Source organism: Pan troglodytes, chromosome 4 (assembly GCF_028858775.2).
Source record: "Pan troglodytes isolate AG18354 chromosome 4, NHGRI_mPanTro3-v2.0_pri, whole genome shotgun sequence".
Classification (NCBI taxonomy): domain Eukaryota; kingdom Metazoa; phylum Chordata; class Mammalia; order Primates; family Hominidae; genus Pan; species Pan troglodytes.
Genome location: NC_072402.2, coordinates 111,056,338 through 111,071,928, shown reverse-complemented (window position 1 = coordinate 111,071,928; position 15,591 = coordinate 111,056,338). Strand labels below are relative to the sequence as shown.

Here is a 15,591-nt window from a genome sequence, read left to right as displayed (position 1 = left end):
TTTTAATTTTTAGCTCCTACAAATAAGTGAGAACATGTGAAATTTGTCTTTCTGTGCCTGGCTTATTTCATTTAACATAATGACTTCCAGTTCCATCCATGTTGTTGCAAATAACAGGATCTCATTCTTTTTTATGGCTGAATAAAAAATGTACATTGTATTTATGTACCATGTTCTCTTCATCCATTCATCTATTGATAAACACATAAGTTGCTTGTAAACCTTGGTTATTGTGAATAGTGCTGCAATGAACATGGGAGTGTAGATATCCTTTCAATATACTGATTTCCTTTCTTTTGGATGTATATCCAGCAGTGGGACTGCAGGATCCTATGATTGTTCTATTTTAAGGTTTTTGAAAAACCTCCAAATGGTTCTCCATAGTGGTTGTACAAATTTACATTCCCACCAACAGTGTATGAGGGTTCCCTTTTCTCTATATCCCCACTAGTGTTTATTACTGCCTGTCTTTTGGATAAAATCCACTTTAACTGGGATGAGATGATATCTCATTGTAGTTTTGATTTGCATTGCTCTGATAATCAGTGATGTTGAGCACCTTTTCATATGCCTGTTAGCTATTTATGTCTTCTTTTAAGAAATCTCTATTCGTATTTTTTGCCCATTTTTAAAATCAGATTATTGGATTTTTTTCCCTTTAGATTTGTTTGAGGTCCTTATAGATTCTGGTTACTATTCTCTTGTCAAATGGGTAGTTTGCAAATATTTTCTCCATTCTGTGGGTTGTCTCTTCACTTTGTTGATTGTTTCTTTGCTGTGCAGAAGCTCTTTAACTTGATGTAATCTCATTTGTCCAGTTTTGCTTTTGTTGCCTGTGCTTATGGGGTATTACTCAAGAAATTTTTGCCCAGACCAATGTTCTGGAGAGTTTCCTCAAAGTTTTCTTGTTATAGTTTCATAGTTTGAAATCTTAGATTTAACTCTTTAATCTATTTAGATTTTTGTATATGGTGAGAGATAGGGGTCTAGTTTTATTCTTCTGAATAAGATACCAGTTTTCCCAACATAGTTTCTTGAAGAGACTCTCTTCCTTAATGTATGTTCTTGACACCTTTGTCAAAAATGAATTCACTGTAAGTGTGTGGACTCGTTTCTGGGTTCTCTATTCTGTTCCACTGGCCTATATGTCTATTTTTATGTCAGTAGCATGCTGTTTGGCTACTTAGCTCCGTAGTGTAATTGGAAGTCAGGTATTGTGATTCCTCCAGTTTTGTTCTCTTTGCTCCTCAGGATAGCTTTGGCTGTTCTGGGTCTTTTGTGGTTTCACGTACGTTTTAGGATTGTTTTTTCTATTTCTGTGAGGAATGTCATTAGTAGTTTGAAAGAGATTGCATTGAATCTGTACATTGCTTTGGGTAGTATGGACAGTTTAACAATATTCGTTCTTCCAGTCTGTGAACATGGATTATCTTTCCATTTTGGGGGGGTTCTCTTCAATTTCTTTCATCAGTGTTTTATAGTTTTCATTATAGATATCTTTTACTTCTTCAGTTAAATTTCTTTCTAGATATTTAATTTTATTTGTAACTATTATACGTGGGATTACTTTTTAAATTTTTATTCAGATTGTTCACTATTGGCATATAGAAATGCTACTGATTTTTGTATGTTGATTTTGTATCCTGCAACTTTACTGAATTTGTCTATCAGTTCTAATAACTTTTTGGTGGAGTCTTTAGGTTTTTCCAAATATAAGATAATATCCTATGTAAACTAGGATAATTTGACTTCTTTTCCAGTTTGGATGCCCTTTATATCTTTCTCTTGTCTGATTGCTGTAGCTAGGACTTCCAGTACTATGCTGAATAACAGTGGTGAAACTGGGCATCATTGTCATGTTCCAGATTTTCGAGAAAAGACTTTCAATTTTTCCCCATTTAGTATGATACTAGCTGTGGGTCTGCCACATTTAGCTTTTATTATGTTTAGGTATATCCCTTCTATACTCAGTTTTTTGAGGATTTTTATCATGAAGGGATATTGAATTTTACCAAACACCTTTTGGCATCAATTGAAGTGATCATATGGTTTTTGTGCTTCATTCAGTTGATATGAGTATCACATTGATTGATTTGTATATGTTGAACCATCCTTGCTTCCATAGGATAAATCCCACTTTGTCATGATGAATGAAGTTCATCATGTGTTGTTGAATTCAATTTGCTAGTATTTTGTTGAGGATTTTTGCATCAGTGTTCATCAGGGATATTGGCCTGTAGGTTTTTTTGATGTGTCTTTTTCTGGTTTTGGTATCGGGATAATACTGGCCTCATAGAATGAGTATGGAAGTGTTCTGTCCTCCTCTATTTTTTTGAACACTTTGAGTAGGATTGGCATTAGTTCTTTAAATGTTTGGTAGAATTCAGCAGTGAAGCCATTGGGTCCCAGCATTTCTTTACTGGAAGACTTTCATTATGGCTTCACGCTCATGATTTTTTATTGGTCTGTTCAGGTTCTGGATGGCTTCATGGTTCAATCTTGGTAAGTTGTATGTGTCTAGGAATTTATCCATTTCCTCTAGGTTTTCCAAGTTATTGGCATAGTTGCTCATAGTAGCCACCTAATGACCCTTTGAATTTCTGCAGTATCAGTTGTAATGTTTCCTTTTTCACCTCTGATATCATTTCTTTGAGTCTTCTCTTTTTTTATTCTTAGTCTGGCTAAAGGTTTGTCAATTTTATTTATCTTTTCAAAAAGCCAACTTTCTGCTTTATTGATCTTTTGTATTGTTTCATTTATTTCAATTTTATTTATTTCTGCTCTGATCTTTATAATTATTTTTTCCTACTAATTTTGGGTTTGATTTGCTCTTACTTTTCTAGTTCTTTAGATGCACCATTAGGTTGTTTATTTGTTTTTCTACTTTTTGATGTAGGCATTTGTAGGTATAAACTTCCCTCAGTACTGCTTTCACTGTATCCCATAGATTTTGGAATGTTGCGTGTCCATTATCATTTGTTTTGAGAAATTTATCCATTTCTTTCTTATTTTCTTCATTGACCCACTGCTTATTTAGGAGCATATTGTTTAATTTCCATGTGTTTGTACGATTTTCAAAATTCCTCTTGTTATTGATTTCCAGTTTTATTCCTTTGTGGTCAAAGAAGATGCTTGATATTATTTCAGTTTTTTGAATGTTTTAATACTTTTGCTTTGTGACCTAAAATATATTCTATCCTTGAGAATGATCCGTGTGCTGAGGAGAAGAATGTGTATCCTAAAGACCTTGAAGAAATGTTCTGTAAATATCTGTTAGGTCCATTTGTTCTATTATGCAGATTAAGTCCAATGTTTCTTTGCTGATTTTCTATCTGGAAGATCTGTCCAACACTGAAAATGGGGTGTTAAAGTCTCAAGCAATTATGGCATTGAGATCTCTCTCTCTCTCTCTCTCTTTAGCTCTAATAATATTTACTTTATATATCTGGGTGCTTCATTGTTGGGTGCATAATTACAATTGTTATATCCTCTTGCTGAATTGACCCCTTTATCATTATATAATGAGCTTATTTGTCTCTTTTTATAGTTTTTTCTTGAAATCTATTTTGTCTGATACAAGTAGAGCTACTATTTGGCTTCCATTGGCATGGAATATCTTTTTTCATCCCTTTATTTTCAGTCTGTGTGTATCTTTATAGGTAAAGCGTGTTTCTTGTAGGCAACAGGTCATTTGGTCATTTGGTCTTGCTTTTTTATCCATTTAGGCACTCTGTCTTTTCATTATAGAGTTTAGTTCATTTACATTTAATGTTGTTATTGGTAAGTAAGGACTTACTCTTGCCATTTTATTATTTGTTTTCTGATTATTTTGTGGCCTTCTCTTCCTATTTTGCTTCCTTTCTGTCTTCCTTTTGGTGAAGGTAATTTTCTCTGGTGGTGTGGTTTAATTTCTTGCTTTTTATTTTTTGTGTATTCAGTGTATGTTTTTTGATTTGATGTTACCGCAAGGCTTGCAAGTAATATAACCCATTATTTTTGTTTTGTTTTGTTTTGTTTTATTATACTTTAAGTTTTAGGGTACATGTGCACAATGTGCAGGTTTGTTACATATGTATACATAACCCATTATTTTTAACTGATAACAACACTGATTGCATAAACAAAAAAACACGAAAACTAATAAAAATTCCACACTTTAACATCTTCCCCCCAGTTTTTAACTTTTTGTTCTTTCTCTCTGTCTTATTTTACTGTTTATGTCTTTAAAAGTTGTTGTAGTCATTATTTTTTATTGGTTCATCATTTAGTCTTTCTACTTATAAGAGTAGTTTACTTACCACAATTGCAGTATTATAATATTCTGTCTTTTCCTGTGTGCTTACTATTGAAAGTGAGTTTTATGTCTTCAGATGAGCACTTGTTGCTCATTAATATCCTTTTCTTTCAGATTAAAGAATATCCTTTAGCATTTCTTACAGGACAGGTCTGATGTTGATGAAATCCCTCAGATTCTGTTTGTCTGTGAAGGTCTTTATTTCTCCTTCATGTTTGAAGGATATTTTCACCAGATATACTATTCTAGTGTAAAAGGGTTTTTTTTTTTTTCCTTCAGCACTTTAAATATGTCATGCCACTCTCTCCTGGCCTGTAAGGTTTACACTGAGAAGTCTGCTTCCAGACGTATTGGAACTCCATTGTATGTTATTTGTTTCTTTTCTCTTGCTGCTTTTATGATACTTTCTTTATCCTTGACCTTTGGGAGTTTGATTATTAGATCCCTTGAGGTAGTCTTCTGTGGGTTAAATCTGCTTGGTGTTCTATAACCTTCTTATACTTGAATGTTGATATCTTTCTCTAGGTTTGAGAAGTTCTCTGATATTATCCCTTTCAATAAACTTTTTGGTTTTTTGTTGTTGTTGTTTGTTTGTTTTTTTAGACAGAGTTTCACTCTTGTTGCCCAGGCTGGAGTACAATGGCATGATCTTGGCTCACTGCAACTTCCACCTCCCAGGTTCAAGCAATTCTCCTGCCTCAGCCTCCCAAGTAGCTGGGATTACAGGTGCCCACCACTACGCCTGGCTAATTTTTTTGGTATTTTTAGTAGAGATGGGGTTTCACCATGTTGTCCAGGCTGGTCTTGAACTTCTGACCTCAGGTGATCCACCTGCCTCGGTCTCCCAAAGTGCTGGGATTACAGGCATAAGCCACTGTGCTCCACTTCCTTTCAATAAACTTTCTACCCCTATCTCTGTCTCTATCTCCTCTTTAAGGCCAATACCTCTTAGATTTACCCTTTTGAGGCTATTTTCTAGATCTTGTAGGCGTGCTTCATTGTTTTTTTATTCTTTTTTCTTTTGTCTCCTCTGACTGTGCTTGTGTCACCCTTCTCCAAGCTCCAGGTGGCTCAGCACAGGGAGAGAGATCTGTTTGATACATTCTTCAGTAGGTCAATTGCATTTTTTAACTCTAGAATTTCTGCTTGATTCCTTTTAATTATTTCAGACTCTTTGTTAACTTTATCTGATAGAATTCTAAATTCCGTCTCTGTGTTACCTTGAATTTCTTTGAGTTTCCTCAAAACAGTTATTTTGAATTCTCTGTCTGGAAGGTCATATATCTCTGTTTCTCCAGGATTAGTCCCTGATGGCTTATTTAGTTCTTTGGGTGAAGTCATGTTTTCCTGGATGGTGTTAATGCTTGTACATGTTATTCAGTGTCTGGGCATTGAAGAGTTAGGTATTTATTGTAGTCTTCACAGTCTGGGCTTGTCTGTGCCTGTCCTTCTTGGGAAGGCCTTCCAGTATCCAAAGGGACTTGGGCACCAAGCCCAATAATACTGTGTATTTTTCAGACTCTTAGAGGTACCACCTTTGTGGTCTTGGATAAGATCTGGAAGAATTCTCCAGATTACGAGGCAGAGACTCTTGTTCTTTTCCCTTACTTTCTCCCAAACATACGAAGCCTCTCTTTCCCTGTGCTGAGACACATAGAACTGGGAGTGTGGTGATGCAGCCACCCCTGTGGTTCCCACCACTAGGACTACACTGAGTCGGACCTGAAGTCAGCACAGCACTGGATCTCACCCAAGGCCCACTGTAACCACTATGTGGCTACTGCCTATGTTCACTCAAGGCCCTAGGGCTTTACAGTCAGCAGTTTGGGAAACCAGCCAGGATTATGTGCTCGCCTTCAGGGCAGTGAGTTCCCCCAGGCTCTGGGCAGGTCAGAAATGCTGTCTGGGAGCCAGGGATTGGAGTAAAAAAATACTTAAAATCTACCTGGTGCTCTATTCTAATATGGCTATGCTGGCCCTCAAACCACAAGACAAAGTTCTTCCTGCTCTTTCTTCCCCTTTCCATAGGCAGAGGAGCCTCTCTCAGCGGCCACCACCACTGACCCATGGTGAGTTCTGCCAGGCCATTGTCAATGTTCCCTTAAAGTGCAAAGGCTCTTCAGTCAGCTTTTGGTGAATGCTGTGAGGCCTGGGACTCACTTTCAGGGCAGTGGGCTTCCTTCTGGCCCGGCGCAGGTCCAGAAATGCTGTCCAAGAGCCTGCTTGTTGCTCTACCCAACTGTGGCTGAGCTGGTACCTGCGGTGCAAGACAGAGTCCTCTTTACTTTCCTCTCTGCTTTTCTCAAATATAAGGAGTCTTTCACTGTAGACACCACAGGTAGGAATGTTCTAGGACTCACCTGAAACCAGCATAGCTCTGAGTCTCACCTAAGGCCCACGGCAAGTACAGCCTGGCTACTACTACTGATTATTCGGGGCCCAATGACTCTTTAGTCAGCAGGTGATGAATCCTGCCAGAAATGGGTCTTTTCCTTCAAGGCAGAAGGTTCCTTTCTGGCCCAGGGTATGTCTACAAATGTCTGGAAGCTAGAGCTTAGAATGGGGGGCCTCATGACTCTGCCCGGTGCCCTGTCCTGTTATGGCTGAGCTGGTTTCCAAGATGCAAAACCAAATCCTCTTTACTCTTCTCTCTCCTCTCCTCAAGCAGAAGGAACAAGTCACTTTCTTTGCTGCAAGCTGTGATGCCTGGGTTACTGAGGTGGGGTAATGCAAGCCCTCTCTTAGCCAACCCGGGTGATGTCTCACAGGTCATGTGCTGCCCTAGTCCACCTAAGCCCAGCCCAGCACTAGGATCTGCCTAGGAAGAATTGCAGTCTTTGTGTCCTAGACTGCCTTTCAAGTTTACCTAGAACCCCAGAGCACTTTAGCCCACAGTGGCAAGGCTTGCTGAGAAACTCAAGTTCCGACTGCTGGGATGGGCAATTCCCCTCTGGCTAGGGCTGATCCAAATGCTCCCTCCATGGGTGGGCAATGACTGAGGTCTTCACAGTTTGGCTCCCTGCTGTGACAGGGCAGCACTGAGTTCAATGCCAAGTCCCCCACTTGCTGTGCTTTCCCTCTCCCATAAGCACAGATTCTCCATGGTACATAACCACTGCTGGAGAGTACGGGAGGAGTGGTGTTGGTGATTCAAGACTGTCTTTCCTACCCTCTTGAGTGCCTCTTTCAGTGAGAGGAAGTCAAAACCAGGTACTGTGATTGCTTACCTGATGGTTAGTTCTTACGATGGTGCTTTTTTATGTGTAGGTAGTTGTTAAAATGTGGTATTCCTGCACAGGGGGATGATCGGTGGAGGCTTCTATTCAGCCATCTTGCTCCACCTCAGAACTGTTATATTTTCCTGTTTGAGAATGAGGCTTCATGTTTGCATAAAGAAAAAGTTTAAGTGTATAATTTATTTTGACTTAATTCACATGTTGTATTTCTAGGTTAAAAAGTGAAACTGTAGGGTACTACAACCATGGATAATTCAGCAATCCATTCAATAAATGTTTATTAAATGCTAGCTATGTCACAGGCCATGTGCATGGTGCTGAGAGTACTGTGGTGAACATATAAGGCAAGGCCCAGCCCTCTGTCTGTTTGTCTTATGTATGAGATATAAGTCCGTCTGTGACTCAGTCCAATGTGGGGACTCCACTTTTCAACGCTGACCTCTGTTAGTCTTCTTGCCACATGTTGCTGGAGCCAGAACAGAGGCCCTGAGGCATTTAGGCAGATAACAGACAGTGTTCAGAGGAACAAGGGGAGGGAGAGCAGGCATTTGGCAGTCTATGTTAAGGAAAGAAGAACCTGCCTTGCAATACAATCAATGGACTTTAACATTAAAGTAAACTTGGAGCAATTGCAACATAGTGACAGAATTGCCTGCTTTGATACAAAACAGTTGATGCATCCCAGCTATAAAGGCACTGTATAAAAAGAATGTTGGGTTAGACCGACTGGAGAGGATCAGTAGAGCCAGAACAGTAAGGGGAAACCATCTGAAGACAGTTTTCCTATTCACATTGATTAAATTCATCAATACCTGATAAGAGGAGACTGGACATTCATATCAGAACTCACTGTACACAAACTGCAGTTTGCTGTATGTAATTATTCTCAAGTAAATTATAGAGTAATCTGTATATGTTCTCATTTCATAGTACAAACTGGATCATTTTGTGTCCTTTTTTTTGTCATTAAAAGCCATGTATTAAAGACCTACCAGAATGAGATCTTTGCAGGCAGGGACTACAATTTCTCATGCTTACTGCTATATCCCCAGGACCCAGTACACGTCCTGTGCATAGACCGTTGTTTGTGTTGTGGCTGCCTAGGCCTTTTGAGCACCCTTCTGTTTAGGAAATGTCTCACCTTATCAATACTACCTCTCTAAAGTAAAACCAGAAAACACATTTACCCAGCTTTCCTTGCAGCTAGAGGCATCCAGCCTAGGCTTCACCAACCAGATGCACCCACAAGACATTTCCATTCTGAAGTGAACAACACAAGGAAACAGGTTTACCTCAAATCTATTTTTTTCTGGAAAGAGTAACAACTCAAGCATCAGGCTTTCTCCTCCAGGAAGCTTTCCCTGAACATTCCCCATTCATCTCCGGATGGACTGAGTTAGATATCCTTCCTTTAGTTCTACTTTTTCATTGCACTTTCCCATTTGTATTATAACTATTAGCATATTTTATTACCTTCTAATCGTCTGTAATAATTAAGGTAATACTAGCTGCTCTAATCAACAAACCGAAAGTATGTAGTGAATCAAACACAATGGAAGTTCCTTAAAGAACTAGGAGTAGATCTACCACTTGATCCAGCAATCCCACTCCTGGTTATCTACCCAGAGGGAAGTGTCATTATATGAAAAAGATACTTGCACATACATGTTTATACCAGCACAATTTGCTATTGCAAAAATATGGAACCAGACCAAATGCCCATCAATCAATAACTGGATAAAGAAAATGTGGTATATATACATCATGAAATACTATTCAGCCATAAAAAGGAACAAAATAATGGCATTCACAGCAACCTGGATGGAATTGGAGACCATTATTCTAAGTGAAGTAACTCAGGAATGGAAAACCAAACATCATATGTTCTCACTCATAAGTGGGAGCTAAGCTATGATGACTCAAAGGCATAAGAGTGACACAGTGGACTTTGGGGACTTGGGGGAAAGTGTGAGTCGGGGGGTGAGGGATAAAAGACTACACATTGGGCACAGTGTACACTGCTCGGGTGATGGGTGCACCAAAGTCTTAGAAATCACCACTAAAGAACTTATTCATGTAACCAAACACCACCTGTTCCCCAAAAACCTATGAAATAAAAAACATGTAAAAAAAAGGTTTCTTTTCTAATCATGTTAGGGCAAAATAGGGTACTCAGGATGAGCAGACACCTCTTCTGCAAGTGATGATTCTGGAATCCAGGCATCTTCCATCTACCTTGTGGCTCCACCTTCTGTACCACATGGTTTCCAAGGGTACCATTCCCATCTGAACCAGGCCAGAAGGCAAAGGGCATGGAGAATCACACACTGTGGGGCTTTATAAGCAAGGTCCAGCAGTGATGCTTATCATTTCTGTTCATATTCTATTGCCCAGAACTCAGCTTCATTGCTATCCCTAACTGGAAAATACAGTCTAGCTTCCTTCAGGTAAGAGTACATCAACAGTAGAAAGTCATGATACTGTCGGTTGCAGTGGCTCACACCTGTAATCCTAGCATTTTGGGAGGCCAAGGCAGGAGGATTTCTTGAACCCAGGAGTTCAAGACCAGCCTGGGCAACATAGTATAGAAATGAGGTCTACAAAAAAAAATTTTTTTAACGAGGCAGGAGGATCACTTGACCCAGGAGGTTGAGGCTACAATGAGCTGTGATCACGACACTGCACTCCCACCTGGATGACAGAACAAGACCCTGCCTCAAAAAGAGAAAGAAAGAAACAGAGAAAGAAAGAGAGACAGAGAGGAAGGAAGGAAGGAAAGGAAGGAAGGAAGGAAAGGAAAGAAGGAAAGAAGGAAGGAAGGAAGGAGAAAAAGAGAGTCATGATAAAGTGCCATATGTTAACTTCCTGTCATTCTTCTTGCTTCCTTTTTCCTCAGTTGGGAGAAAGAATGACCAGTGCTAAGGCTAATGTAGTAGCCCTGTGCAAATCACAGATGTGACTCTGATCTGGATTCCCTTTACTTGGCTCTCCAGTGCTTTTTTTGCTAAGCATTTCTGTTTAGGGGGCACATATTCATGGGACAGTTGTTTTTGAATGCTTTGCCTGAAATTGCTTTTATCTCCAGGCTCCCCATGTGTCAGTTTGAAAGAGAAAGCGCTTAGCATGCAGCCTGGGCACCACATGTGTTCTGAGATGCTGGCACATGGAAGGCTTAGGAGGTTCCAAATCATTGCCTATTGGCCACCCACAGGCTAATGAAGGAAATGTCTTTTCATTTTCTCTGCTTCTCTCGGACTTAGGTGCCTTATCAGCAGCCAGGGAGAGCTGGGAATACGACTCTGGTGCCAGGGACCTCCAGAGCCCGGATGTGCAGAGCCAGTCAGCCCTCCAGAAGCTGCTCGAGTATGGCGGAAGCTCTTTGCATCAGCAGGCTGCTCTCCACAAACTGCTCACACAGTCCCCGCACATTGGCAACTCTGTAGGAGGAAGCTATCTAGAGCTGGCCAACACAGTGAGTACTTTTTGGTTCATGGAACACATATTTCGGCCTGTCTGTATTCCAATACAAATATTTTAATTTTGTGCTCCAGGGAACATATCGGGTATTGTCTTCTTTATTGCGGTAAATATTGTACCATTTCCAGCATTGCCAGTAATGTTTAGTGTTCCAAAGTTGCCAGCACTTAGGGACTTCACTCTCATTGAGACCAGAGTAGACTCCTAAAAGGTGTTTTAATTAAGGCTGTAACTTGCACAGGTTTAATTACTAGAAGATGCACAACAGCTCTTCCATAACTAGACTACTTCTATGGTTCTAGACATTACAAATTAATAGGATATACTTGCTTCTGTTTCCTAATTTGGACTTTACTTATTTGGAAAACAAAAAGGAAAATATTGCATTGAAGGTTTCTTGTTTCTGGTTATACTTTAAGAGTATTTTCTGTTGAAAACTGTGGGACAACTTAGAATGTCATTATGTGTAATTTACCTTCCTTTTTCCTTCAAGGTGAGTCACTACAAAGCGACCTTTGGGCAAAGAGCTGTTGTCTTCTCTTCTAAGTCAGGGCTGCCAAATGAGGTGGGTGGCCGATGGCCTGGCCATTTTGGGTGACATGCAGACAGTACAAATTGAGATTGCTATGCAGCCACTGTGGGAAAGGTCTAAAAGCCTACCTGGCTTTTTGAAACTGAAGTTCAAATGGTAGACTAAGCATCTCAATAACCTTGACTTATGCATATTTACAGTCTGCTTTGATGTAGACCAGTGGTTTTCAAACTCTGTGTTTGAGGCACACTTTCTAATTCTGACACTTTTGGTGGGATGTTTGAAGGAACAAGCAATTGTAAATATGGCAACAATAATTAAAATACAATCATCAGAAAAATCCCAATTAAATGACAGTCTACAAAATACGTAACCAAAACTCCTCAAAACTGTCAAGGTTATCAAAAACAAGGAAAGTCTAAGAAAGAGAAACTGTCCAGCTAAGAGAAGCCTAAGAAAATACGACAACTAAATGTAATGCATACCCTCAATGGGATCCTGGATTAGAAAAAAAGGACATTACAGTAAAACACACATGCACGCGCGCGCACACACACACACACACACACACTAAGGAAGCCTAGATAAAATATGGACTTTAGTTAATAATAGTGTGTCAACATCAGTTTATTATGACTAGTATACCAAAATAATGTAAAATGTTAATAAGTAGGAAAAACTATTTGTGGGGTATATGATTACTCTCTCTCCTATCTTTGCAAATTTTGTCTAAAACTATTTTTTTTTTTTTTGAGATGGAGTTTCGCTCTTGTTGCCCAGGCTGGAGTGCAATTGCGCAATCTTGGCTCACTGCAACCTCTGCCTTCCGGGTTCAAGCAATTCTCCTGTCTGAGCCTCCCAAGTAGCTGGGTTACAGGTACCTGCCACGCCTGGCTAATTTTTGTAATTTTTTTTTAGTAGAGACAGGGTTTTCACCATGTTGGCCAGGCTGGTCTCGAACTCCTGACCTCAAGTGATCCACCCGCCTTAGCCTAAAACTATTATAAAATAAAAAATATATTAAAAACATATAAACATGCACAGTCACTGCTAGGGTATGATAATGTCTCATAAAATCTGTAAAAACATTCATAGTTATTGCACTGTTTGTCACTTGGCCACACTTCAAGGACATTCTTGCACAGTTTGAGTAGAACTCTAACTATCCTAATCTTGCCCTCCTATGTGCTCAGGAGATTAGGCGATTATCAGTGAATATGTCATCTTTCTCTGGCATAGGCCTGGACTTAGGCTATGCCTGCTTCAAATAATTTGCAGCAAGTTGAACCCTCCTCTGTACTATATCAGCTCAGCCTTTTCTCAAGACAGACATTGCCATAACAGGATGGGTTATAGCAGAAATCAGTGTTAAACAGAGATCAAAATTTGATGGTACCTTCTCTGGAGGGTTCCAGGTTCATGGCCGACCAGTTTTCTGCAGCAAATCTGCTATTGAAAACTGTGGGAGTTGGCTGTTTCCTATCTCTGTGTGACTCTGTGGTTCCCAGCTTCTCCAGTAACCTCCTGGACTGATTTCTGTTCTCCTGTCTCTCCTGATTGGAGGCCAGTTCAGCCCTTGGGGTTCCCACAGCCATGTTCTCTAAGTTGGCTCTTCAGGGGAGTCAAGGCACAGAGAGCTGTCACATACCCCACAGTCATATACATACCCTCTTTTTACTTTACTGGTTAAGCTTTAGAATGAGGGAACACTGCCTAACATTTCCTCTGCACACTCACTTAAGGCGATCCCTTGGCAAGAACTGAACCATGAATGCAAATGCAGGCACTGAAGTCCTATGACTATGATTACACTATTTATTTCCTCACCAAATGGAAAAGTAAAACTTTAAAAATACCATTTGAATTCACAGACCCATTTTTAATGCCCTTGGACCCTGTGGTAGAGTACATTTTGGGCCCCAGTTCTTCATCCTGTCCTGTGTCTTCACCATTTGTCATGCAACTCTAGAGTCCTTCTGTCAGACACGTGAGAGTGATACATGATGGTTGTTTTAACCATTGTGTTTGCGGTAGTTTGTTTCATAGCCATAGTGACTCAGGGTCTACTCAGAAGGGTCTGTAGAGCCCGATTTGAGAAATACCCTTCCCAGGTGGCCAAAGAAAGCAAATAGTCTCTTGAAACTGCACATTTGGGCAATCCCTTTGTTTATATAATCACATTAAAAGTAATTTATGTCCCTTCTAAGGAAAAATCTTGAACTAATAAAATTAAGTTTTATTATTTTTCTTTTAAATAGCTACTAAGAGCAAAAGGCATTTTATCAGTGTCTAGTTAGGAGACAGAAAGCACACAGTAATTCACACAGGGAAAGTTTAATATAAATGATTATTAACTAGTAGCAGAGGGTTACCTACTAAGGGTAAAGAAAACCGTACTGAACACAGGAATAGCACATACGAAGAACAGCCACTACCCCTAAGGCTGTTCCCAAGGAAAGAGTACCAAAGAAGGAACAAATTTGGAAGAGGGCCCTCCCCTCACCCAGGGCTGATTCAGACCCCTTTCAAAGAAAGTCTGCAGCCCACTGAATTGCAGAGAATTTCCCTGAGATGTTGCAGGCCAGGGCTGGCAAGCAGGAAACCAAACTTCTGAACATTCATCCAGCCTCCTGGGATACCACCCATTGGGGCATCTGCAAGACTCATCAGGTATCACTGAGGTGTCCTCCGAGGTGCCAGAGGGATTCACTGGGAAGCTGCCTGCTGGAGTGGTGGCAAACCCACTGAAAAGTCCCCCAAATACTGCCACTAAAACTTAATAGGGTGAGTCACTAGATGTCCTATGCTGCTGGCGCCTACCCACCACAAGAGCTAGCAGGGGAGAGCACAGCAGTCAAGCCACGAGAGTCAAGCTGAGTTCCCTTCTTCCTGCAGTGTCCCTCTAGCACCCTCTATTGACAAAGGAGAAATGTTTACAGGGTCCAGCTCCAAGACCACAAAACAGGACAAAGAAAGCTGGATTTGGAGATGAGAAGCAACAAATGATAACTAGCACAGACATTTTTTAGCATTGAGGATTTCCTGGGAGATTCCTACATAAGCTTTTTACCTTTCTAAGCATCTCTTCCTTTTCTTCTACCACCAATCACCAGTCTTCTCCTTCTACCTAAGACAGTGGATACTATGAGGCTTAACATACTGTTCACAATGCAAAGGCAACAAGACAGTGTTGTACACAGGGACTTACAGCAGCCATGGTTTTATCGAAGTAGCAAAATGGCCACACATTATACAGAATAAGAGATTTATTATCCTAAGGGCTAGACCTTACACAAATGTGAGAGCTGGTGATGCAATCTATGAAGACTATTGGTTCTGTATCTAGTGCTGAGCCTGAAGTTACTATAGGTTTGTCAGATCAGCTGTTAAGATGGAAAGCTAGATGTATAGGAGAGTAGGGCCAAACCAGAACTCATGAGGACCAATGGGACCATTGAGGACAAACTGGAACCCTCTTCTGTGTCTTACCATGTCCAACCTTGATGCTGTGGGTGACCTGCAGGAGAAACTGGCACTATCTCCTGCAGTGTGTCTCCTGCACACACACTTGGCCCAGGACTCAGAGAAGCTGAAGGAGGAGATTTAGTGAATTAGAATTACTGCAAGCCTGGTACACCAAGTAGTTAAGCAGCAGATTAGCAACAATGTGTGCAAGTGGACAAGGTGCATAGTGCCTGCTATGGTTTGTTTTCCCCTCCAAAATTCATATGGAAATTTTTTTGCCATTATAACAGTATTAAGAGGTGGGACAGTTAAGAGGTGATTAGGCCATGATGGCTCCACCCTCATGGGTGGGATTGGTGCCATTTTAAAAGGATAGGTTCCTCTCTCTCTCTCCCACTCCCTCTCTCTCTCTCTTTCTTTTTCTCTCACCTTCTCCTTGCCCTTGCACTCTTTCACCATGTGATAACACAGTAAGAAGTCACCTGACAGATGCCAGCACCTTAATATTGGGCTTCCCAGCCTCCAGAACTATAAGCCAATAAATTTCTATTCATTATAAATTACCCGGTTTCAGATATTCTGTGATA

At 40.3% G+C, this 15,591-nt stretch overlaps 1 protein-coding gene and 1 long non-coding RNA gene across 3 annotated transcripts in view; one reads left to right on the top strand and one right to left on the bottom strand.

The window, feature by feature from the left end:
- Positions 1–15,591, top strand: part of MCC (MCC regulator of WNT signaling pathway) — a 463,570-nt gene that overhangs the window by 134,234 nt on the left and 313,745 nt on the right. For both annotated transcript variants that reach the window (XM_009449469.4, XM_063810572.1), the window contains exon 3: positions 10,791–11,002. In XM_009449469.4, coding sequence (XP_009447744.3) covers positions 10,791–11,002 — 212 coding nt within the window. The remainder of the gene's footprint in view (positions 1–10,790; positions 11,003–15,591) is intronic.
- Positions 1–15,591, bottom strand: part of LOC129144007 (uncharacterized) — a 57,019-nt gene that overhangs the window by 28,758 nt on the left and 12,670 nt on the right. The gene's annotated exons all lie outside the window — the stretch shown is intronic.